The sequence below is a fragment of the Mytilus edulis genome, chromosome 11, assembly GCF_963676685.1.
Source record: "Mytilus edulis chromosome 11, xbMytEdul2.2, whole genome shotgun sequence".
NCBI lineage: Eukaryota > Metazoa > Mollusca > Bivalvia > Mytilida > Mytilidae > Mytilus > Mytilus edulis.
Window position 1 is genome coordinate 38,699,462 of NC_092354.1, and position 23,039 is coordinate 38,722,500.

A 23,039-nucleotide genomic window follows, 5' to 3' on the forward strand; every position below is an offset into this window, starting at 1 on the left:
AAAATCTCGACGGCATTGGTAATGTACAGGTAGTTTGTCGGCAAAAACCTTCCAACCTGAAATTTATGTACAGTGGACGCGTAATTAATGTTCATTCACAGAATTGGATTAATTAACCACTCCCCCTTTTTACATCTTAATTTTCATTGTGAAGCGGTTTCATTTAAATAAGACGCGAAACCGCCGGCATACTAAGCATAGCATTTGAGTCGCGAGATTATGTCGCAGATTACCAATTGAATAAGTACTAAATGCCCGTCGATTTTCTCTTGTCAAACATGTTTTTCGTGTTTCTACATGTTGTACCGACAATAATGTATAATAAACATGCCATCTATCATACATACCATGTAACACGTGGTAATCATGTACTGTCCTTATATGATCGAGTTAGACATCTTGGGTTATAAGCATCGGTGGTTCAGTGGTAGAATGCTCGCCTGCCACGCGGGCGGCCCGGGTTCGATTCCCGGCCGATGCATTTCTTTTTTCTTATCTTTGCCACTTTCTAATGTACCAACTGGCAATGAAGAATGAGGAATGCAAAGCATTACAGTTTCAATACTTAACAATAATGGACGTTTGTTTGAAATGTGCGACGGTGTTACAACATTTAAAGAACTACTACGGTCTTTTTTGAAAGTGTTCGTTTACAAATCTATGTCATTCAAAGGATGAATTATTTTCTTTGTCAGATGAAAGTCAGAAAGGTCTTAACTAAATAATCTCCTCATCTGAAACTCAACTTTTTTTCCCTTAATGGCATGTATTACAACAACAGTAATGTGATAAAGATGACCAAAAACTAAAGCTCCGATGCCGGGAATCGAACCCGGGCCGTCTGGGTGAAAACCAGAAATCCTAACCACTAGACCACATCGGACTTAGTATAACTACCTTAATTTAAGCTACATATAAGCAAGGTCAAGAATAGTTGATTACTTTGCTTAAACCATGTTTGTGTCAACATATGATTTGATAACTGTGAGGTGAGAGTCTGCGTGAAAGTATGTTATTTCAAAGTTAATCCTTTCTACCTTTCTTATCCACACTTAAAGCAGTAATGCTTTGAAAGTGTTTTTGTTCGATCTAAAAAAAAAAAAAAATCTCGACGGCATTGGTAATGTACAGGTAGTTTGTCGGCAAAACCTTCCAACCTGAAATTTATGTACAGTGGACGCGTAATTAATGTTCATTCACAGAATTGGATTAATTAACCACTCCCCCTTTTTACATCTTAATTTTCATTGTGAAGCGGTTTCATTTAAATAAGACGCGAAACCGCCGGCATACTAAGCATAGCATTTGAGTCGCGAGATTATGTCGCAGATTACCAATTGAATAAGTACTAAATGCCCGTCGATTTTCTCTTGTCAAACATGTTTTTCGTGTTTCTACATGTTGTACCGACAATAATGTATAATAAACATGCCATCTATCATACATACCATGTAACACGTGGTAATCATGTACTGTCCTTATATGATCGAGTTAGACATCTTGGGTTATAAGCATCGGTGGTTCAGTGGTAGAATGCTCGCCTGCCACGCGGGCGGCCCGGGTTCGATTCCCGGCCGATGCATTTCTTTTTTCTTATCTTTGCCACTTTCTAATGTACCAACTGGCAATGAAGAATGAGGAATGCAAAGCATTACAGTTTCAATACTTAACAATAATGGACGTTTGTTTGAAATGTGCGACGGTGTTACAACATTTAAAGAACTACTACGGTCTTTTTTGAAAGTGTTCGTTTACAAATCTATGTCATTCAAAGGATGAATTATTTTCTTTGTCAGATGAAAGTCAGAAAGGTCTTAACTAAATAATCTCCTCATCTGAAACTCAACTTTTTTTCCCTTAATGGCATGTATTACAACAACAGTAATGTGATAAAGATGACCAAAAACTAAAGCTCCGATGCCGGGAATCGAACCCGGGCCGTCTGGGTGAAAACCAGAAATCCTAACCACTAGACCACATCGGACTTAGTATAACTACCTTAATTTAAGCTACATATAAGCAAGGTCAAGAATAGTTGATTACTTTGCTTAAACCATGTTTGTGTCAACATATGATTTGATAACTGTGAGGTGAGAGTCTGCGTGAAAGTATGTTATTTCAAAGTTAATCCTTTCTACCTTTCTTATCCACACTTAAAGCAGTAATGCTTTGAAAGTGTTTTTGTTCGATCTAAAAAAAAAAAAAAATCTCGACGGCATTGGTAATGTACAGGTAGTTTGTCGGCAAAACCTTCCAACCTGAAATTTATGTACAGTGGACGCGTAATTAATGTTCATTCACAGAATTGGATTAATTAACCACTCCCCCTTTTTACATCTTAATTTTCATTGTGAAGCGGTTTCATTTAAATAAGACGCGAAACCGCCGGCATACTAAGCATAGCATTTGAGTCGCGAGATTATGTCGCAGATTACCAATTGAATAAGTACTAAATGCCCGTCGATTTTCTCTTGTCAAACATGTTTTTCGTGTTTCTACATGTTGTACCGACAATAATGTATAATAAACATGCCATCTATCATACATACCATGTAACACGTGGTAATCATGTACTGTCCTTATATGATCGAGTTAGACATCTTGGGTTATAAGCATCGGTGGTTCAGTGGTAGAATGCTCGCCTGCCACGCGGGCGGCCCGGGTTCGATTCCCGGCCGATGCATTTCTTTTTTCTTATCTTTGCCACTTTCTAATGTACCAACTGGCAATGAAGAATGAGGAATGCAAAGCATTACAGTTTCAATACTTAACAATAATGGACGTTTGTTTGAAATGTGCGACGGTGTTACAACATTTAAAGAACTACTACGGTCTTTTTTGAAAGTGTTCGTTTACAAATCTATGTCATTCAAAGGATGAATTATTTTCTTTGTCAGATGAAAGTCAGAAAGGTCTTAACTAAATAATCTCCTCATCTGAAACTCAACTTTTTTTCCCTTAATGGCATGTATTACAACAACAGTAATGTGATAAAGATGACCAAAAACTAAAGCTCCGATGCCGGGAATCGAACCCGGGCCGTCTGGGTGAAAACCAGAAATCCTAACCACTAGACCACATCGGACTTAGTATAACTACCTTAATTTAAGCTACATATAAGCAAGGTCAAGAATAGTTGATTACTTTGCTTAAACCATGTTTGTGTCAACATATGATTTGATAACTGTGAGGTGAGAGTCTGCGTGAAAGTATGTTATTTCAAAGTTAATCCTTTCTACCTTTCTTATCCACACTTAAAGCAGTAATGCTTTGAAAGTGTTTTTGTTCGATCTAAAAAAAAAAAAAAATCTCGACGGCATTGGTAATGTACAGGTAGTTTGTCGGCAAAACCTTCCAACCTGAAATTTATGTACAGTGGACGCGTAATTAATGTTCATTCACAGAATTGGATTAATTAACCACTCCCCCTTTTTACATCTTAATTTTCATTGTGAAGCGGTTTCATTTAAATAAGACGCGAAACCGCCGGCATACTAAGCATAGCATTTGAGTCGCGAGATTATGTCGCAGATTACCAATTGAATAAGTACTAAATGCCCGTCGATTTTCTCTTGTCAAACATGTTTTTCGTGTTTCTACATGTTGTACCGACAATAATGTATAATAAACATGCCATCTATCATACATACCATGTAACACGTGGTAATCATGTACTGTCCTTATATGATCGAGTTAGACATCTTGGGTTATAAGCATCGGTGGTTCAGTGGTAGAATGCTCGCCTGCCACGCGGGCGGCCCGGGTTCGATTCCCGGCCGATGCATTTCTTTTTTCTTATCTTTGCCACTTTCTAATGTACCAACTGGCAATGAAGAATGAGGAATGCAAAGCATTACAGTTTCAATACTTAACAATAATGGACGTTTGTTTGAAATGTGCGACGGTGTTACAACATTTAAAGAACTACTACGGTCTTTTTTGAAAGTGTTCGTTTACAAATCTATGTCATTCAAAGGATGAATTATTTTCTTTGTCAGATGAAAGTCAGAAAGGTCTTAACTAAATAATCTCCTCATCTGAAACTCAACTTTTTTTCCCTTAATGGCATGTATTACAACAACAGTAATGTGATAAAGATGACCAAAAACTAAAGCTCCGATGCCGGGAATCGAACCCGGGCCGTCTGGGTGAAAACCAGAAATCCTAACCACTAGACCACATCGGACTTAGTATAACTACCTTAATTTAAGCTACATATAAGCAAGGTCAAGAATAGTTGATTACTTTGCTTAAACCATGTTTGTGTCAACATATGATTTGATAACTGTGAGGTGAGAGTCTGCGTGAAAGTATGTTATTTCAAAGTTAATCCTTTCTACCTTTCTTATCCACACTTAAAGCAGTAATGCTTTGAAAGTGTTTTTGTTCGATCTAAAAAAAAAAAAAAATCTCGACGGCATTGGTAATGTACAGGTAGTTTGTCGGCAAAACCTTCCAACCTGAAATTTATGTACAGTGGACGCGTAATTAATGTTCATTCACAGAATTGGATTAATTAACCACTCCCCCTTTTTACATCTTAATTTTCATTGTGAAGCGGTTTCATTTAAATAAGACGCGAAACCGCCGGCATACTAAGCATAGCATTTGAGTCGCGAGATTATGTCGCAGATTACCAATTGAATAAGTACTAAATGCCCGTCGATTTTCTCTTGTCAAACATGTTTTTCGTGTTTCTACATGTTGTACCGACAATAATGTATAATAAACATGCCATCTATCATACATACCATGTAACACGTGGTAATCATGTACTGTCCTTATATGATCGAGTTAGACATCTTGGGTTATAAGCATCGGTGGTTCAGTGGTAGAATGCTCGCCTGCCACGCGGGCGGCCCGGGTTCGATTCCCGGCCGATGCATTTCTTTTTTCTTATCTTTGCCACTTTCTAATGTACCAACTGGCAATGAAGAATGAGGAATGCAAAGCATTACAGTTTCAATACTTAACAATAATGGACGTTTGTTTGAAATGTGCGACGGTGTTACAACATTTAAAGAACTACTACGGTCTTTTTTGAAAGTGTTCGTTTACAAATCTATGTCATTCAAAGGATGAATTATTTTCTTTGTCAGATGAAAGTCAGAAAGGTCTTAACTAAATAATCTCCTCATCTGAAACTCAACTTTTTTTCCCTTAATGGCATGTATTACAACAACAGTAATGTGATAAAGATGACCAAAAACTAAAGCTCCGATGCCGGGAATCGAACCCGGGCCGTCTGGGTGAAAACCAGAAATCCTAACCACTAGACCACATCGGACTTAGTATAACTACCTTAATTTAAGCTACATATAAGCAAGGTCAAGAATAGTTGATTACTTTGCTTAAACCATGTTTGTGTCAACATATGATTTGATAACTGTGAGGTGAGAGTCTGCGTGAAAGTATGTTATTTCAAAGTTAATCCTTTCTACCTTTCTTATCCACACTTAAAGCAGTAATGCTTTGAAAGTGTTTTTGTTCGATCTAAAAAAAAAAAAAAATCTCGACGGCATTGGTAATGTACAGGTAGTTTGTCGGCAAAACCTTCCAACCTGAAATTTATGTACAGTGGACGCGTAATTAATGTTCATTCACAGAATTGGATTAATTAACCACTCCCCCTTTTTACATCTTAATTTTCATTGTGAAGCGGTTTCATTTAAATAAGACGCGAAACCGCCGGCATACTAAGCATAGCATTTGAGTCGCGAGATTATGTCGCAGATTACCAATTGAATAAGTACTAAATGCCCGTCGATTTTCTCTTGTCAAACATGTTTTTCGTGTTTCTACATGTTGTACCGACAATAATGTATAATAAACATGCCATCTATCATACATACCATGTAACACGTGGTAATCATGTACTGTCCTTATATGATCGAGTTAGACATCTTGGGTTATAAGCATCGGTGGTTCAGTGGTAGAATGCTCGCCTGCCACGCGGGCGGCCCGGGTTCGATTCCCGGCCGATGCATTTCTTTTTTCTTATCTTTGCCACTTTCTAATGTACCAACTGGCAATGAAGAATGAGGAATGCAAAGCATTACAGTTTCAATACTTAACAATAATGGACGTTTGTTTGAAATGTGCGACGGTGTTACAACATTTAAAGAACTACTACGGTCTTTTTTGAAAGTGTTCGTTTACAAATCTATGTCATTCAAAGGATGAATTATTTTCTTTGTCAGATGAAAGTCAGAAAGGTCTTAACTAAATAATCTCCTCATCTGAAACTCAACTTTTTTTCCCTTAATGGCATGTATTACAACAACAGTAATGTGATAAAGATGACCAAAAACTAAAGCTCCGATGCCGGGAATCGAACCCGGGCCGTCTGGGTGAAAACCAGAAATCCTAACCACTAGACCACATCGGACTTAGTATAACTACCTTAATTTAAGCTACATATAAGCAAGGTCAAGAATAGTTGATTACTTTGCTTAAACCATGTTTGTGTCAACATATGATTTGATAACTGTGAGGTGAGAGTCTGCGTGAAAGTATGTTATTTCAAAGTTAATCCTTTCTACCTTTCTTATCCACACTTAAAGCAGTAATGCTTTGAAAGTGTTTTTGTTCGATCTAAAAAAAAAAAAAAATCTCGACGGCATTGGTAATGTACAGGTAGTTTGTCGGCAAAACCTTCCAACCTGAAATTTATGTACAGTGGACGCGTAATTAATGTTCATTCACAGAATTGGATTAATTAACCACTCCCCCTTTTTACATCTTAATTTTCATTGTGAAGCGGTTTCATTTAAATAAGACGCGAAACCGCCGGCATACTAAGCATAGCATTTGAGTCGCGAGATTATGTCGCAGATTACCAATTGAATAAGTACTAAATGCCCGTCGATTTTCTCTTGTCAAACATGTTTTTCGTGTTTCTACATGTTGTACCGACAATAATGTATAATAAACATGCCATCTATCATACATACCATGTAACACGTGGTAATCATGTACTGTCCTTATATGATCGAGTTAGACATCTTGGGTTATAAGCATCGGTGGTTCAGTGGTAGAATGCTCGCCTGCCACGCGGGCGGCCCGGGTTCGATTCCCGGCCGATGCATTTCTTTTTTCTTATCTTTGCCACTTTCTAATGTACCAACTGGCAATGAAGAATGAGGAATGCAAAGCATTACAGTTTCAATACTTAACAATAATGGACGTTTGTTTGAAATGTGCGACGGTGTTACAACATTTAAAGAACTACTACGGTCTTTTTTGAAAGTGTTCGTTTACAAATCTATGTCATTCAAAGGATGAATTATTTTCTTTGTCAGATGAAAGTCAGAAAGGTCTTAACTAAATAATCTCCTCATCTGAAACTCAACTTTTTTTCCCTTAATGGCATGTATTACAACAACAGTAATGTGATAAAGATGACCAAAAACTAAAGCTCCGATGCCGGGAATCGAACCCGGGCCGTCTGGGTGAAAACCAGAAATCCTAACCACTAGACCACATCGGACTTAGTATAACTACCTTAATTTAAGCTACATATAAGCAAGGTCAAGAATAGTTGATTACTTTGCTTAAACCATGTTTGTGTCAACATATGATTTGATAACTGTGAGGTGAGAGTCTGCGTGAAAGTATGTTATTTCAAAGTTAATCCTTTCTACCTTTCTTATCCACACTTAAAGCAGTAATGCTTTGAAAGTGTTTTTGTTCGATCTAAAAAAAAAAAAAAATCTCGACGGCATTGGTAATGTACAGGTAGTTTGTCGGCAAAACCTTCCAACCTGAAATTTATGTACAGTGGACGCGTAATTAATGTTCATTCACAGAATTGGATTAATTAACCACTCCCCCTTTTTACATCTTAATTTTCATTGTGAAGCGGTTTCATTTAAATAAGACGCGAAACCGCCGGCATACTAAGCATAGCATTTGAGTCGCGAGATTATGTCGCAGATTACCAATTGAATAAGTACTAAATGCCCGTCGATTTTCTCTTGTCAAACATGTTTTTCGTGTTTCTACATGTTGTACCGACAATAATGTATAATAAACATGCCATCTATCATACATACCATGTAACACGTGGTAATCATGTACTGTCCTTATATGATCGAGTTAGACATCTTGGGTTATAAGCATCGGTGGTTCAGTGGTAGAATGCTCGCCTGCCACGCGGGCGGCCCGGGTTCGATTCCCGGCCGATGCATTTCTTTTTTCTTATCTTTGCCACTTTCTAATGTACCAACTGGCAATGAAGAATGAGGAATGCAAAGCATTACAGTTTCAATACTTAACAATAATGGACGTTTGTTTGAAATGTGCGACGGTGTTACAACATTTAAAGAACTACTACGGTCTTTTTTGAAAGTGTTCGTTTACAAATCTATGTCATTCAAAGGATGAATTATTTTCTTTGTCAGATGAAAGTCAGAAAGGTCTTAACTAAATAATCTCCTCATCTGAAACTCAACTTTTTTTCCCTTAATGGCATGTATTACAACAACAGTAATGTGATAAAGATGACCAAAAACTAAAGCTCCGATGCCGGGAATCGAACCCGGGCCGTCTGGGTGAAAACCAGAAATCCTAACCACTAGACCACATCGGACTTAGTATAACTACCTTAATTTAAGCTACATATAAGCAAGGTCAAGAATAGTTGATTACTTTGCTTAAACCATGTTTGTGTCAACATATGATTTGATAACTGTGAGGTGAGAGTCTGCGTGAAAGTATGTTATTTCAAAGTTAATCCTTTCTACCTTTCTTATCCACACTTAAAGCAGTAATGCTTTGAAAGTGTTTTTGTTCGATCTAAAAAAAAAAAAAAATCTCGACGGCATTGGTAATGTACAGGTAGTTTGTCGGCAAAACCTTCCAACCTGAAATTTATGTACAGTGGACGCGTAATTAATGTTCATTCACAGAATTGGATTAATTAACCACTCCCCCTTTTTACATCTTAATTTTCATTGTGAAGCGGTTTCATTTAAATAAGACGCGAAACCGCCGGCATACTAAGCATAGCATTTGAGTCGCGAGATTATGTCGCAGATTACCAATTGAATAAGTACTAAATGCCCGTCGATTTTCTCTTGTCAAACATGTTTTTCGTGTTTCTACATGTTGTACCGACAATAATGTATAATAAACATGCCATCTATCATACATACCATGTAACACGTGGTAATCATGTACTGTCCTTATATGATCGAGTTAGACATCTTGGGTTATAAGCATCGGTGGTTCAGTGGTAGAATGCTCGCCTGCCACGCGGGCGGCCCGGGTTCGATTCCCGGCCGATGCATTTCTTTTTTCTTATCTTTGCCACTTTCTAATGTACCAACTGGCAATGAAGAATGAGGAATGCAAAGCATTACAGTTTCAATACTTAACAATAATGGACGTTTGTTTGAAATGTGCGACGGTGTTACAACATTTAAAGAACTACTACGGTCTTTTTTGAAAGTGTTCGTTTACAAATCTATGTCATTCAAAGGATGAATTATTTTCTTTGTCAGATGAAAGTCAGAAAGGTCTTAACTAAATAATCTCCTCATCTGAAACTCAACTTTTTTTCCCTTAATGGCATGTATTACAACAACAGTAATGTGATAAAGATGACCAAAAACTAAAGCTCCGATGCCGGGAATCGAACCCGGGCCGTCTGGGTGAAAACCAGAAATCCTAACCACTAGACCACATCGGACTTAGTATAACTACCTTAATTTAAGCTACATATAAGCAAGGTCAAGAATAGTTGATTACTTTGCTTAAACCATGTTTGTGTCAACATATGATTTGATAACTGTGAGGTGAGAGTCTGCGTGAAAGTATGTTATTTCAAAGTTAATCCTTTCTACCTTTCTTATCCACACTTAAAGCAGTAATGCTTTGAAAGTGTTTTTGTTCGATCTAAAAAAAAAAAAAAATCTCGACGGCATTGGTAATGTACAGGTAGTTTGTCGGCAAAACCTTCCAACCTGAAATTTATGTACAGTGGACGCGTAATTAATGTTCATTCACAGAATTGGATTAATTAACCACTCCCCCTTTTTACATCTTAATTTTCATTGTGAAGCGGTTTCATTTAAATAAGACGCGAAACCGCCGGCATACTAAGCATAGCATTTGAGTCGCGAGATTATGTCGCAGATTACCAATTGAATAAGTACTAAATGCCCGTCGATTTTCTCTTGTCAAACATGTTTTTCGTGTTTCTACATGTTGTACCGACAATAATGTATAATAAACATGCCATCTATCATACATACCATGTAACACGTGGTAATCATGTACTGTCCTTATATGATCGAGTTAGACATCTTGGGTTATAAGCATCGGTGGTTCAGTGGTAGAATGCTCGCCTGCCACGCGGGCGGCCCGGGTTCGATTCCCGGCCGATGCATTTCTTTTTTCTTATCTTTGCCACTTTCTAATGTACCAACTGGCAATGAAGAATGAGGAATGCAAAGCATTACAGTTTCAATACTTAACAATAATGGACGTTTGTTTGAAATGTGCGACGGTGTTACAACATTTAAAGAACTACTACGGTCTTTTTTGAAAGTGTTCGTTTACAAATCTATGTCATTCAAAGGATGAATTATTTTCTTTGTCAGATGAAAGTCAGAAAGGTCTTAACTAAATAATCTCCTCATCTGAAACTCAACTTTTTTTCCCTTAATGGCATGTATTACAACAACAGTAATGTGATAAAGATGACCAAAAACTAAAGCTCCGATGCCGGGAATCGAACCCGGGCCGTCTGGGTGAAAACCAGAAATCCTAACCACTAGACCACATCGGACTTAGTATAACTACCTTAATTTAAGCTACATATAAGCAAGGTCAAGAATAGTTGATTACTTTGCTTAAACCATGTTTGTGTCAACATATGATTTGATAACTGTGAGGTGAGAGTCTGCGTGAAAGTATGTTATTTCAAAGTTAATCCTTTCTACCTTTCTTATCCACACTTAAAGCAGTAATGCTTTGAAAGTGTTTTTGTTCGATCTAAAAAAAAAAAAAAATCTCGACGGCATTGGTAATGTACAGGTAGTTTGTCGGCAAAACCTTCCAACCTGAAATTTATGTACAGTGGACGCGTAATTAATGTTCATTCACAGAATTGGATTAATTAACCACTCCCCCTTTTTACATCTTAATTTTCATTGTGAAGCGGTTTCATTTAAATAAGACGCGAAACCGCCGGCATACTAAGCATAGCATTTGAGTCGCGAGATTATGTCGCAGATTACCAATTGAATAAGTACTAAATGCCCGTCGATTTTCTCTTGTCAAACATGTTTTTCGTGTTTCTACATGTTGTACCGACAATAATGTATAATAAACATGCCATCTATCATACATACCATGTAACACGTGGTAATCATGTACTGTCCTTATATGATCGAGTTAGACATCTTGGGTTATAAGCATCGGTGGTTCAGTGGTAGAATGCTCGCCTGCCACGCGGGCGGCCCGGGTTCGATTCCCGGCCGATGCATTTCTTTTTTCTTATCTTTGCCACTTTCTAATGTACCAACTGGCAATGAAGAATGAGGAATGCAAAGCATTACAGTTTCAATACTTAACAATAATGGACGTTTGTTTGAAATGTGCGACGGTGTTACAACATTTAAAGAACTACTACGGTCTTTTTTGAAAGTGTTCGTTTACAAATCTATGTCATTCAAAGGATGAATTATTTTCTTTGTCAGATGAAAGTCAGAAAGGTCTTAACTAAATAATCTCCTCATCTGAAACTCAACTTTTTTTCCCTTAATGGCATGTATTACAACAACAGTAATGTGATAAAGATGACCAAAAACTAAAGCTCCGATGCCGGGAATCGAACCCGGGCCGTCTGGGTGAAAACCAGAAATCCTAACCACTAGACCACATCGGACTTAGTATAACTACCTTAATTTAAGCTACATATAAGCAAGGTCAAGAATAGTTGATTACTTTGCTTAAACCATGTTTGTGTCAACATATGATTTGATAACTGTGAGGTGAGAGTCTGCGTGAAAGTATGTTATTTCAAAGTTAATCCTTTCTACCTTTCTTATCCACACTTAAAGCAGTAATGCTTTGAAAGTGTTTTTGTTCGATCTAAAAAAAAAAAAAAATCTCGACGGCATTGGTAATGTACAGGTAGTTTGTCGGCAAAACCTTCCAACCTGAAATTTATGTACAGTGGACGCGTAATTAATGTTCATTCACAGAATTGGATTAATTAACCACTCCCCCTTTTTACATCTTAATTTTCATTGTGAAGCGGTTTCATTTAAATAAGACGCGAAACCGCCGGCATACTAAGCATAGCATTTGAGTCGCGAGATTATGTCGCAGATTACCAATTGAATAAGTACTAAATGCCCGTCGATTTTCTCTTGTCAAACATGTTTTTCGTGTTTCTACATGTTGTACCGACAATAATGTATAATAAACATGCCATCTATCATACATACCATGTAACACGTGGTAATCATGTACTGTCCTTATATGATCGAGTTAGACATCTTGGGTTATAAGCATCGGTGGTTCAGTGGTAGAATGCTCGCCTGCCACGCGGGCGGCCCGGGTTCGATTCCCGGCCGATGCATTTCTTTTTTCTTATCTTTGCCACTTTCTAATGTACCAACTGGCAATGAAGAATGAGGAATGCAAAGCATTACAGTTTCAATACTTAACAATAATGGACGTTTGTTTGAAATGTGCGACGGTGTTACAACATTTAAAGAACTACTACGGTCTTTTTTGAAAGTGTTCGTTTACAAATCTATGTCATTCAAAGGATGAATTATTTTCTTTGTCAGATGAAAGTCAGAAAGGTCTTAACTAAATAATCTCCTCATCTGAAACTCAACTTTTTTTCCCTTAATGGCATGTATTACAACAACAGTAATGTGATAAAGATGACCAAAAACTAAAGCTCCGATGCCGGGAATCGAACCCGGGCCGTCTGGGTGAAAACCAGAAATCCTAACCACTAGACCACATCGGACTTAGTATAACTACCTTAATTTAAGCTACATATAAGCAAGGTCAAGAATAGTTGATTACTTTGCTTAAACCATGTTTGTGTCAACATATGATTTGATAACTGTGAGGTGAGAGTCTGCGTGAAAGTATGTTATTTCAAAGTTAATCCTTTCTACCTTTCTTATCCACACTTAAAGCAGTAATGCTTTGAAAGTGTTTTTGTTCGATCTAAAAAAAAAAAAAAATCTCGACGGCATTGGTAATGTACAGGTAGTTTGTCGGCAAAACCTTCCAACCTGAAATTTATGTACAGTGGACGCGTAATTAATGTTCATTCACAGAATTGGATTAATTAACCACTCCCCCTTTTTACATCTTAATTTTCATTGTGAAGCGGTTTCATTTAAATAAGACGCGAAACCGCCGGCATACTAAGCATAGCATTTGAGTCGCGAGATTATGTCGCAGATTACCAATTGAATAAGTACTAAATGCCCGTCGATTTTCTCTTGTCAAACATGTTTTTCGTGTTTCTACATGTTGTACCGACAATAATGTATAATAAACATGCCATCTATCATACATACCATGTAACACGTGGTAATCATGTACTGTCCTTATATGATCGAGTTAGACATCTTGGGTTATAAGCATCGGTGGTTCAGTGGTAGAATGCTCGCCTGCCACGCGGGCGGCCCGGGTTCGATTCCCGGCCGATGCATTTCTTTTTTCTTATCTTTGCCACTTTCTAATGTACCAACTGGCAATGAAGAATGAGGAATGCAAAGCATTACAGTTTCAATACTTAACAATAATGGACGTTTGTTTGAAATGTGCGACGGTGTTACAACATTTAAAGAACTACTACGGTCTTTTTTGAAAGTGTTCGTTTACAAATCTATGTCATTCAAAGGATGAATTATTTTCTTTGTCAGATGAAAGTCAGAAAGGTCTTAACTAAATAATCTCCTCATCTGAAACTCAACTTTTTTTCCCTTAATGGCATGTATTACAACAACAGTAATGTGATAAAGATGACCAAAAACTAAAGCTCCGATGCCGGGAATCGAACCCGGGCCGTCTGGGTGAAAACCAGAAATCCTAACCACTAGACCACATCGGACTTAGTATAACTACCTTAATTTAAGCTACATATAAGCAAGGTCAAGAATAGTTGATTACTTTGCTTAAACCATGTTTGTGTCAACATATGATTTGATAACTGTGAGGTGAGAGTCTGCGTGAAAGTATGTTATTTCAAAGTTAATCCTTTCTACCTTTCTTATCCACACTTAAAGCAGTAATGCTTTGAAAGTGTTTTTGTTCGATCTAAAAAAAAAAAAAAATCTCGACGGCATTGGTAATGTACAGGTAGTTTGTCGGCAAAACCTTCCAACCTGAAATTTATGTACAGTGGACGCGTAATTAATGTTCATTCACAGAATTGGATTAATTAACCACTCCCCCTTTTTACATCTTAATTTTCATTGTGAAGCGGTTTCATTTAAATAAGACGCGAAACCGCCGGCATACTAAGCATAGCATTTGAGTCGCGAGATTATGTCGCAGATTACCAATTGAATAAGTACTAAATGCCCGTCGATTTTCTCTTGTCAAACATGTTTTTCGTGTTTCTACATGTTGTACCGACAATAATGTATAATAAACATGCCATCTATCATACATACCATGTAACACGTGGTAATCATGTACTGTCCTTATATGATCGAGTTAGACATCTTGGGTTATAAGCATCGGTGGTTCAGTGGTAGAATGCTCGCCTGCCACGCGGGCGGCCCGGGTTCGATTCCCGGCCGATGCATTTCTTTTTTCTTATCTTTGCCACTTTCTAATGTACCAACTGGCAATGAAGAATGAGGAATGCAAAGCATTACAGTTTCAATACTTAACAATAATGGACGTTTGTTTGAAATGTGCGACGGTGTTACAACATTTAAAGAACTACTACGGTCTTTTTTGAAAGTGTTCGTTTACAAATCTATGTCATTCAAAGGATGAATTATTTTCTTTGTCAGATGAAAGTCAGAAAGGTCTTAACTAAATAATCTCCTCATCTGAAACTCAACTTTTTTTCCCTTAATGGCATGTATTACAACAACAGTAATGTGATAAAGATGACCAAAAACTAAAGCTCCGATGCCGGGAATCGAACCCGGGCCGTCTGGGTGAAAACCAGAAATCCTAACCACTAGACCACATCGGACTTAGTATAACTACCTTAATTTAAGCTACATATAAGCAAGGTCAAGAATAGTTGATTACTTTGCTTAAACCATGTTTGTGTCAACATATGATTTGATAACTGTGAGGTGAGAGTCTGCGTGAAAGTATGTTATTTCAAAGTTAATCCTTTCTACCTTTCTTATCCACACTTAAAGCAGTAATGCTTTGAAAGTGTTTTTGTTCGATCTAAAAAAAAAAAAAAATCTCGACGGCATTGGTAATGTACAGGTAGTTTGTCGGCAAAACCTTCCAACCTGAAATTTATGTACAGTGGACGCGTAATTAATGTTCATTCACAGAATTGGATTAATTAACCACTCCCCCTTTTTACATCTTAATTTTCATTGTGAAGCGGTTTCATTTAAATAAGACGCGAAACCGCCGGCATACTAAGCATAGCATTTGAGTCGCGAGATTATGTCGCAGATTACCAATTGAATAAGTACTAAATGCCCGTCGATTTTCTCTTGTCAAACATGTTTTTCGTGTTTCTACATGTTGTACCGACAATAATGTATAATAAACATGCCATCTATCATACATACCATGTAACACGTGGTAATCATGTACTGTCCTTATATGATCGAGTTAGACATCTTGGGTTATAAGCATCGGTGGTTCAGTGGTAGAATGCTCGCCTGCCAAGCGGGCGGCCCGGGTTCGATTCCCGGCCGATGCATTTCTTTTTTCTTATCTTTGCCACTTTCTAATGTACCAACTGGCAATGAAGAATGAGGAATGCAAAGCATTACAGTTTCAATACTTAACAATAATGGACGTTTGTTTGAAATGTGCGACGGTGTTACAACATTTAAAGAACTACTACGGTCTTTTTTGAAAGTGTTCGTTTACAAATCTATGTCATTCAAAGGATGAATTATTTTCTTTGTCAGATGAAAGTCAGAAAGGTCTTAACTAAATAATCTCCTCATCTGAAACTCAACTTTTTTTCCCTTAATGGCATGTATTACAACAACAGTAATGTGATAAAGATGACCAAAAACTAAAGCTCCGATGCCGGGAATCGAACCCGGGCCGTCTGGGTGAAAACCAGAAATCCTAACCACTAGACCACATCGGACTTAGTATAACTACCTTAATTTAAGCTACATATAAGCAAGGTCAAGAATAGTTGATTACTTTGCTTAAACCATGTTTGTGTCAACATATGATTTGATAACTGTGAGGTGAGAGTCTGCGTGAAAGTATGTTATTTCAAAGTTAATCCTTTCTACCTTTCTTATCCACACTTAAAGCAGTAATGCTTTGAAAGTGTTTTTGTTCGATCTAAAAAAAAAAAAAAATCTCGACGGCATTGGTAATGTACAGGTAGTTTGTCGGCAAAACCTTCCAACCTGAAATTTATGTACAGTGGACGCGTAATTAATGTTCATTCACAGAATTGGATTAATTAACCACTCCCCCTTTTTACATCTTAATTTTCATTGTGAAGCGGTTTCATTTAAATAAGACGCGAAACCGCCGGCATACTAAGCATAGCATTTGAGTCGCGAGATTATGTCGCAGATTACCAATTGAATAAGTACTAAATGCCCGTCGATTTTCTCTTGTCAAACATGTTTTTCGTGTTTCTACATGTTGTACCGACAATAATGTATAATAAACATGCCATCTATCATACATACCATGTAACACGTGGTAATCATGTACTGTCCTTATATAATCGAGTTAGACATCTTGGGTTATAAGCATCGGTGGTTCAGTGGTAGAATGCTCGCCTGCCACGCGGGCGGCCCGGGTTCGATTCCCGGCCGATGCATTTCTTTTTTCTTATCTTTGCCACTTTCTAATGTACCAACTGGCAATGAAGAATGAGGAATGCAAAGCATTACAGTTTCAATACTTAACAATAATGGACGTTTGTTTGAAATGTGCGACGGTGTTACAACATTTAAAGAACTACTACGGTCTTTTTTGAAAGTGTTCGTTTACAAATCTATGTCATTCAAAGGATGAATTATTTTCTTTGTCAGATGAAAGTCAGAAAGGTCTTAACTAAATAATCTCCTCATCTGAAACTCAACTTTTTTTCCCTTAATGGCATGTATTACAACAACAGTAATGTGATAAAGATGACCAAAAACTAAAGCTCCGATGCCGGGAATCGAACCCGGGCCGTCTGGGTGAAAACCAGAAATCCTAACCACTAGACCACATCGGACTTAGTATAACTACCTTAATTTAAGCTACATATAAGCAAGGTCAAGAATAGTTGATTACTTTGCTTAAACCATGTTTGTGTCAACATATGATTTGATAACTGTGAGGTGAGAGTCTGCGTGAAAGTATGTTATTTCAAAGTTAATCCTTTCTACCTTTCTTATCCACACTTAAAGCAGTAATGCTTTGAAAGTGTTTTTGTTCGATCTAAAAAAAAAAAAAAATCTCGACGGCATTGGTAATGTACAGGTAGTTTGTCGGCAAAACCTTCCAACCTGAAATTTATGTACAGTGGACGCGTAATTAATGTTCATTCACAGAATTGGATTAATTAACCACTCCCCCTTTTTACATCTTAATTTTCATTGTGAAGCGGTTTCATTTAAATAAGACGCGAAACCGCCGGCATACTAAGCATAGCATTTGAGTCGCGAGATTATGTCGCAGATTACCAATTGAATAAGTACTAAATGCCCGTCGATTTTCTCTTGTCAAACATGTTTTTCGTGTTTCTACATGTTGTACCGACAATAATGTATAATAAACATGCCATCTATCATACATCCCAATAAACACATAACGTTCAAAGAACGTTATGGATTGGTTCCTGTTAGGTTATTTCGGACTTTAACGTTAAAACAACGTTGTGAGTACGTTAATGTGAAACGTTACAATTTAACGTTGAGGGAACGTTTTTTTTAACGTTGTGTGGAAGTTTCGTTTTGGTTTTGTTACAAAGAAGACGTTGTAGAAACGTTGAGTATTGGTTATTTTTAAAACGTTACTTAACTAACAGTCTTAAAACGTTCCAACAATGTACGTCTTTTTTGAAGAAAAAAAGAACCCCCCCCCCCAAAAAAAAAGAAAAGAAAAAAAAAACTGTAAAAAAGAAATTTTCTTTAAAGTATGTAATTATGTTGATTATCTTATATCATTTTTTTTTATATTACAGAACTATTATATGCGATGGCGCATGCGCAATTGTATACATCATATCTCTGTGTATTTATTTTCGCATCTTTGATTTTGTTATTACATAGATAAAAGTTTCCGTCCGTACTATCTTATTTATTAATGATATGATTTATTATATACATAAAAGTGAAATAGATGTTTATTATGGATGAAAAATAGAAATGCGTAACATTTACGAAACTATAATTTGGACGCATGCGCGCTCTTCTTAAATTTTGATTTTTAAAGCGGGATTCTCTTTAACATTCAGATCATCAACTTTTATTACAAGACGACACCAAGAATTTACAGTTATTATTTAAGATAAGACAAAGATTAAAAGAAAGGTAATTATATAGATGTGATCGTATTGCATGTTTCTGCACGAGCAAGATAAAAAACATAGAATTATAACGACTTCATTGGTCGGGATAATTTGAAGTTAAATATGCAGGAAACACTCGCCAATGTTTCCCCTCACTGGTTTGTACGATTCTCCAATTAGTTATAATCTCTGAGTTTATTGTGATGTGCATGGAAATTAACATATAATTTTTCTCATTAAAAATGTAGTCGCTGATAAAAAAAAAAAAAGGGGGAGAGGTTAGGACCCCCCCTTTTGTTGTGAATTTTTTTACGATTAATGCATATTTAGGATTTATACATATATATGAATTATGAGGAAATATGGTTTGAATCCCTACCCAAATAAAATAATTATCCTGTGCTGGGGACATAATGAAAAGCGAACAAATATGCTTGGTTCTTGTTTTTACATATTAAAATGGCATACACGCGTTACGTACATGTATGGATAGGATCAGGTCTGTTCACGCCCAATACACTTTCGCACCCTACACGTTTGCACTCAAGGTCCGACTCTCCTATTTTAAATCAAATTCAAGTTGAATAATTTGAAAATCAAGAATTTTGTTTTTATTTAATTTGATGTAAATAGTAAAAATACTTTGATAAATGGAAGATGTGGGGTGAGTACCTATGAGACGAATCTCCCTCCAAATAACAATTTGAAAAAAAGTAAACCATTATAGGTCAATGTATGGCCTTCAACACCGAGCCTTGGCGCTCACACCAAACAACAATCTATAAAGGGCCCCAAAAATTACTAGTGTAAAACCATTCAAACAGGAAAACCAACAGTCTAATCTATATAAAAAAAAAATGAGAAACACGTAAAATTATATTAAAAAAAAACCGAGAAACACGTAAAATTATATTAGAAAAAAAAACGAGAAACACACATAAAGTACATAAAGGAACAACAACTTCTGTACATCAGATTATGTATTTAGCTAGGTGTGAGTAAAACATTAGAGATTTTAAATGAAAAACAACAAAGATTTTAACAGCTTGGCCCCTTTGATCTATCATGATTAAAATTTATTCATCACAAAAAGAAATATGTTGTAAGTGTCTTACTTTATTTTGAAACAATGCAATATAAGTTAGCAATACACTAACCTAAACAAGTTTGATTTATTCAACATAAAAAAAAACAACGTTTTCTCACTATAATTTAAGGCAATGACAACAAATATACTTAAAGAATACACTTGCCAAACCTTAATTACAAAGTTATTTAACATAAAACCAATAAAATTAGGCGCGAATGTGTAGGGTGGAAAGTGAAAAACATTGGGTGCCAAAGTGAATGGGCGCAAACCGACCTAGATTCTGTATGGATAGGCCAGTTTCAGGATATGGTTTCAGATGAATCTGTGGTGTGACTTCCAACACATTTCGAGCAAACCAGTGAAAAAGTTAGAGTTTATACTGCACAAAATATTATGGAAATTTAAATCTAATAAGATGGTCACCCTCCCTCAGTTGTATGGGTAAAAAGATAACATACTTGCAGAACTTATATATAACAAAGAAGATGTGGTATGATTGCCAATGAGACAACTATCCACAAAAGACCAAAATGACATTAACAACTAGGTCACCGTACGGCCTTCAACAATGAGCAAAGCCTATATCGCATAATCAGCTTAAAAGGCCCTGATAAGAAAATGTAAAGCAATTCAAACGAGAAAACTAACGGCCTTATTTAAGTAAAAAAATTAACGAATATAAATATGTAACACATAAACAAACGACAACCACTGAATTACAGGCTCCTGACTTGGGACAGGCACATATTAAATAATTTCTATTCTACACATGTACCTTATTAAATGATGAGTAAAACATGCTTGAAACTTTAAATAAAGCGGCTATACATTCTATCTTGTAAATGACCTCTTAATGGCGTGCAAAATTTACAATTTTCCCCGTGAACGACCTGATTCTAGAAATGATGTATTTGTTCTATATATTTTTTATGTTCTTGTTTTTGTTAATACAAATAGTAAAGGTCCTAATGCATTCTTAATAGGTCGAAAATTAATCTGTCTTCTGACTTGTTTGAACTGAATTTGATTAATTTTTATCAGATTTTGCATATGATATCATGTTAAAATTAACAACAATCTTGAGTAGTTTAGCTTTACCTTTTTTAATCTGAGAAAAAACTAACATTTCATTTTTCAGAATGCATGCTTCTGAATCAAAAGAAAGAAGAAAAAGATACAAGAAAGCATGGATGCATGGGGCACGTTCTGTTCAAAGAAAAAGATGTCGTGAAATTGGTTCCAGTGACTCTGAGGATGAAAATCAATACAGTAACATGCATGTTAACACAGGAGAAAATTCTAGTATTTCTTCTTCAAAATCAAATTATGAGTCAAACATACATGTACATGAAGATCAGGGAATCTTGAGTGATGATGAAATGGTAGCTTGTGAAAATGATTCAATTTCTGACAGTAACCAAGTTTCGCAAAGTGAGTCAGAATTATGGAATGCAATTGATCAACATATCGTCATATCATCTGATTCAGAGGATAATTCAGAAATTCCAAATCAGGAGTTATTGTCAAAACTATTACCTTCCTGGGTTAATGAAAACAATATTTCACACAATTCAACTGATAAGCTGCTTAAGATGTTAAAATTTATTGGATTAAAACAATTACCAGCAACAGCTAGAAGTCTTTTAAAAACTAAACGTCATGTTGATACCAAAAAAGTATCAGGAATGGATTATTTTTACTTTGGGATAGAAGAAGGTATTGTTGACAACTTAAAAAAATATCCAGAAAAATTGCAAGAAAATGTCCAACAAATAGATATTTGTTTTAATATAGATGGTCTGCCTCTTTTTAAAAGTTCTCGAACATCATTGTGGCCGATATTATGTGGGTTATCGCTAGAAAAATATCCAGTAGCAGTATTTCCCGTTGCATTATGCTTAGGTCAAAGCAAGCCAAAAGATTTGAATTTCATGAATGATGCAATTGAAGAACTTCAAAGGTTGAATGGCAACGGGTTTCAGTTTAAAGAAAGAACTATTCAAATAAAAATATGTAGCTTTATTTGTGATGCTCCTGCCAAAGCAATGATAAAAAATGTTAAATTATATTCAGGTTATTATGGATGTGATAAATGTACCCAAACTGGAGTATGGAATGGTAGAATAACATATCAGGAAATTGACACTGCACAGCCTCGCACTGATATATCATTCAGGAGTCAATCACAACCTGAACATCATCATGGTAACACACCACTAACAAATCTGCCAATAGACATGACTAAAGCATTTCCAGTTGATTACATGCATCAAACATGTTTAGGGGTCATGAAGAGACTGTTGTTACTTTGGTTAAGAGGTAAAAGAGACTTTAAATTGTCTGCACAAAATAAAGATCAAATAAGTTTTAAGTTGTTACAACTTCGAAAAGCTATACCCAGTGTATTTGCCCGAAAACCAAGAAGTCTTGATGATGTAGACCGATGGAAAGCCACTGAATATCGCCAATTTCTCTTATATACTGGAAAAATTGTGTTGAAAGATATCCTAAGACCAGAACTATACTCTCATTTTATGACTTTAAGTGTTGGGATAGGAATTATTGTTTCTCCAGAACTATCTAAGAACCACCAGATGTATGCAGAAAATCTGCTTAAATTCTTTATAGCACAGGGAAGAGAAATTTATGGCCCTGAATTTCTAGTGTACAATGTGCACAGTATGATGCATATTGCTGATGATGTGAAAAATCTTGGACATCTTGACAAATTTAGTGCATTTCCGTATGAAAACTATATGCAGAAACTGAAAAAAGCAGTTCATTCTGGAAAATGTCCTCTAATTCAAATAATCAAAAGAATTTTTGAAATGAAAAATGAGACAAAATGTTTTGTTGATCAAGAAAAAAAAATAGTAAATAAGAAGCCGAACAATTCTTATATATTAGATAACCAAAATGGCTGTGAAGTCATTGAATTGACAAATGAACAACATACTGACGGTACTGATTTAGTTTTATGTCGAATTCATAGGCGTTCTGAGCCAATCTTTATTGAACCCTGTGACTCAAGAATTTTAGGTGCCATGAAATGTCATCGTCGGCATACTGTCATGAAGAAAATATCTATAAGTCAACTAGAAAGAAAGGCAATCATGATTGAAAAAGGTCTTGAATCTGTTTTCCTAGCAGTTCTGCATGAATTTTAGTCATTTAAATGTGTAAGTAGAAGTACATTGTACTTATAACTAAAAGATTTAGTTGTTAATGCATTGCATGTACATTTGTGCATAACACTAGTTAAAACTTACATGT

At 36.2% G+C, this 23,039-nt stretch overlaps 1 protein-coding gene and 32 non-coding genes across 33 annotated transcripts; 17 read left to right on the forward strand and 16 right to left on the reverse strand.

The window, feature by feature from the left end:
* The first annotated feature begins 410 nt into the window (after positions 1 to 410).
* Trnag-gcc (transfer RNA glycine (anticodon GCC)) lies at positions 411 to 481 on the forward strand. The gene has a single exon. It is a non-coding gene; the product is annotated as a tRNA-Gly (tRNA).
* Positions 482 to 811: 330 nt separating this feature from the next.
* Trnae-uuc (transfer RNA glutamic acid (anticodon UUC)) lies at positions 812 to 883 on the reverse strand. The gene has a single exon. It is a non-coding gene; the product is annotated as a tRNA-Glu (tRNA).
* Positions 884 to 1,511: 628 nt separating this feature from the next.
* On the forward strand, positions 1,512 to 1,582 carry Trnag-gcc (transfer RNA glycine (anticodon GCC)). Its single transcript has one exon. It is a non-coding gene; the product is annotated as a tRNA-Gly (tRNA).
* Positions 1,583 to 1,912: 330 nt separating this feature from the next.
* Positions 1,913 to 1,984, reverse strand: Trnae-uuc (transfer RNA glutamic acid (anticodon UUC)). The gene has a single exon. It is a non-coding gene; the product is annotated as a tRNA-Glu (tRNA).
* Positions 1,985 to 2,612: 628 nt separating this feature from the next.
* Trnag-gcc (transfer RNA glycine (anticodon GCC)) lies at positions 2,613 to 2,683 on the forward strand. Its single transcript has one exon. It is a non-coding gene; the product is annotated as a tRNA-Gly (tRNA).
* A 330-nt stretch (positions 2,684 to 3,013) lies between these two features.
* Positions 3,014 to 3,085, reverse strand: Trnae-uuc (transfer RNA glutamic acid (anticodon UUC)). Its single transcript has one exon. It is a non-coding gene; the product is annotated as a tRNA-Glu (tRNA).
* Positions 3,086 to 3,713: 628 nt separating this feature from the next.
* Positions 3,714 to 3,784, forward strand: Trnag-gcc (transfer RNA glycine (anticodon GCC)). The gene has a single exon. It is a non-coding gene; the product is annotated as a tRNA-Gly (tRNA).
* A 330-nt stretch (positions 3,785 to 4,114) lies between these two features.
* Trnae-uuc (transfer RNA glutamic acid (anticodon UUC)) lies at positions 4,115 to 4,186 on the reverse strand. Its single transcript has one exon. It is a non-coding gene; the product is annotated as a tRNA-Glu (tRNA).
* A 628-nt stretch (positions 4,187 to 4,814) lies between these two features.
* Positions 4,815 to 4,885, forward strand: Trnag-gcc (transfer RNA glycine (anticodon GCC)). Its single transcript has one exon. It is a non-coding gene; the product is annotated as a tRNA-Gly (tRNA).
* A 330-nt stretch (positions 4,886 to 5,215) lies between these two features.
* On the reverse strand, positions 5,216 to 5,287 carry Trnae-uuc (transfer RNA glutamic acid (anticodon UUC)). The gene has a single exon. It is a non-coding gene; the product is annotated as a tRNA-Glu (tRNA).
* Positions 5,288 to 5,915: 628 nt separating this feature from the next.
* On the forward strand, positions 5,916 to 5,986 carry Trnag-gcc (transfer RNA glycine (anticodon GCC)). Its single transcript has one exon. It is a non-coding gene; the product is annotated as a tRNA-Gly (tRNA).
* A 330-nt stretch (positions 5,987 to 6,316) lies between these two features.
* On the reverse strand, positions 6,317 to 6,388 carry Trnae-uuc (transfer RNA glutamic acid (anticodon UUC)). The gene has a single exon. It is a non-coding gene; the product is annotated as a tRNA-Glu (tRNA).
* Positions 6,389 to 7,016: 628 nt separating this feature from the next.
* Trnag-gcc (transfer RNA glycine (anticodon GCC)) lies at positions 7,017 to 7,087 on the forward strand. The gene has a single exon. It is a non-coding gene; the product is annotated as a tRNA-Gly (tRNA).
* Positions 7,088 to 7,417: 330 nt separating this feature from the next.
* Trnae-uuc (transfer RNA glutamic acid (anticodon UUC)) lies at positions 7,418 to 7,489 on the reverse strand. Its single transcript has one exon. It is a non-coding gene; the product is annotated as a tRNA-Glu (tRNA).
* A 628-nt stretch (positions 7,490 to 8,117) lies between these two features.
* Trnag-gcc (transfer RNA glycine (anticodon GCC)) lies at positions 8,118 to 8,188 on the forward strand. The gene has a single exon. It is a non-coding gene; the product is annotated as a tRNA-Gly (tRNA).
* A 330-nt stretch (positions 8,189 to 8,518) lies between these two features.
* On the reverse strand, positions 8,519 to 8,590 carry Trnae-uuc (transfer RNA glutamic acid (anticodon UUC)). Its single transcript has one exon. It is a non-coding gene; the product is annotated as a tRNA-Glu (tRNA).
* A 628-nt stretch (positions 8,591 to 9,218) lies between these two features.
* On the forward strand, positions 9,219 to 9,289 carry Trnag-gcc (transfer RNA glycine (anticodon GCC)). The gene has a single exon. It is a non-coding gene; the product is annotated as a tRNA-Gly (tRNA).
* Positions 9,290 to 9,619: 330 nt separating this feature from the next.
* On the reverse strand, positions 9,620 to 9,691 carry Trnae-uuc (transfer RNA glutamic acid (anticodon UUC)). The gene has a single exon. It is a non-coding gene; the product is annotated as a tRNA-Glu (tRNA).
* A 628-nt stretch (positions 9,692 to 10,319) lies between these two features.
* On the forward strand, positions 10,320 to 10,390 carry Trnag-gcc (transfer RNA glycine (anticodon GCC)). The gene has a single exon. It is a non-coding gene; the product is annotated as a tRNA-Gly (tRNA).
* A 330-nt stretch (positions 10,391 to 10,720) lies between these two features.
* Trnae-uuc (transfer RNA glutamic acid (anticodon UUC)) lies at positions 10,721 to 10,792 on the reverse strand. Its single transcript has one exon. It is a non-coding gene; the product is annotated as a tRNA-Glu (tRNA).
* A 628-nt stretch (positions 10,793 to 11,420) lies between these two features.
* Trnag-gcc (transfer RNA glycine (anticodon GCC)) lies at positions 11,421 to 11,491 on the forward strand. Its single transcript has one exon. It is a non-coding gene; the product is annotated as a tRNA-Gly (tRNA).
* A 330-nt stretch (positions 11,492 to 11,821) lies between these two features.
* Trnae-uuc (transfer RNA glutamic acid (anticodon UUC)) lies at positions 11,822 to 11,893 on the reverse strand. The gene has a single exon. It is a non-coding gene; the product is annotated as a tRNA-Glu (tRNA).
* A 628-nt stretch (positions 11,894 to 12,521) lies between these two features.
* On the forward strand, positions 12,522 to 12,592 carry Trnag-gcc (transfer RNA glycine (anticodon GCC)). The gene has a single exon. It is a non-coding gene; the product is annotated as a tRNA-Gly (tRNA).
* A 330-nt stretch (positions 12,593 to 12,922) lies between these two features.
* On the reverse strand, positions 12,923 to 12,994 carry Trnae-uuc (transfer RNA glutamic acid (anticodon UUC)). The gene has a single exon. It is a non-coding gene; the product is annotated as a tRNA-Glu (tRNA).
* Positions 12,995 to 13,622: 628 nt separating this feature from the next.
* On the forward strand, positions 13,623 to 13,693 carry Trnag-gcc (transfer RNA glycine (anticodon GCC)). Its single transcript has one exon. It is a non-coding gene; the product is annotated as a tRNA-Gly (tRNA).
* Positions 13,694 to 14,023: 330 nt separating this feature from the next.
* Trnae-uuc (transfer RNA glutamic acid (anticodon UUC)) lies at positions 14,024 to 14,095 on the reverse strand. Its single transcript has one exon. It is a non-coding gene; the product is annotated as a tRNA-Glu (tRNA).
* A 628-nt stretch (positions 14,096 to 14,723) lies between these two features.
* On the forward strand, positions 14,724 to 14,794 carry Trnag-gcc (transfer RNA glycine (anticodon GCC)). The gene has a single exon. It is a non-coding gene; the product is annotated as a tRNA-Gly (tRNA).
* Positions 14,795 to 15,124: 330 nt separating this feature from the next.
* On the reverse strand, positions 15,125 to 15,196 carry Trnae-uuc (transfer RNA glutamic acid (anticodon UUC)). Its single transcript has one exon. It is a non-coding gene; the product is annotated as a tRNA-Glu (tRNA).
* Positions 15,197 to 15,824: 628 nt separating this feature from the next.
* On the forward strand, positions 15,825 to 15,895 carry Trnag-gcc (transfer RNA glycine (anticodon GCC)). Its single transcript has one exon. It is a non-coding gene; the product is annotated as a tRNA-Gly (tRNA).
* Positions 15,896 to 16,225: 330 nt separating this feature from the next.
* Trnae-uuc (transfer RNA glutamic acid (anticodon UUC)) lies at positions 16,226 to 16,297 on the reverse strand. Its single transcript has one exon. It is a non-coding gene; the product is annotated as a tRNA-Glu (tRNA).
* Positions 16,298 to 16,925: 628 nt separating this feature from the next.
* On the forward strand, positions 16,926 to 16,996 carry Trnag-gcc (transfer RNA glycine (anticodon GCC)). The gene has a single exon. It is a non-coding gene; the product is annotated as a tRNA-Gly (tRNA).
* Positions 16,997 to 17,326: 330 nt separating this feature from the next.
* On the reverse strand, positions 17,327 to 17,398 carry Trnae-uuc (transfer RNA glutamic acid (anticodon UUC)). Its single transcript has one exon. It is a non-coding gene; the product is annotated as a tRNA-Glu (tRNA).
* A 1,184-nt stretch (positions 17,399 to 18,582) lies between these two features.
* LOC139495533 (uncharacterized) lies at positions 18,583 to 23,013 on the forward strand. Its single transcript, XM_071283786.1, has 2 exons — positions 18,583 to 18,698; positions 20,905 to 23,013. The coding sequence occupies exon 2, from the start codon at positions 20,906 to 20,908 to the stop codon at positions 22,931 to 22,933; it is 2,028 nt and encodes a 675-aa protein (XP_071139887.1). The 5' UTR covers positions 18,583 to 18,698; position 20,905; the 3' UTR covers positions 22,934 to 23,013.
* Positions 23,014 to 23,039: the final 26 nt, after the last annotated feature.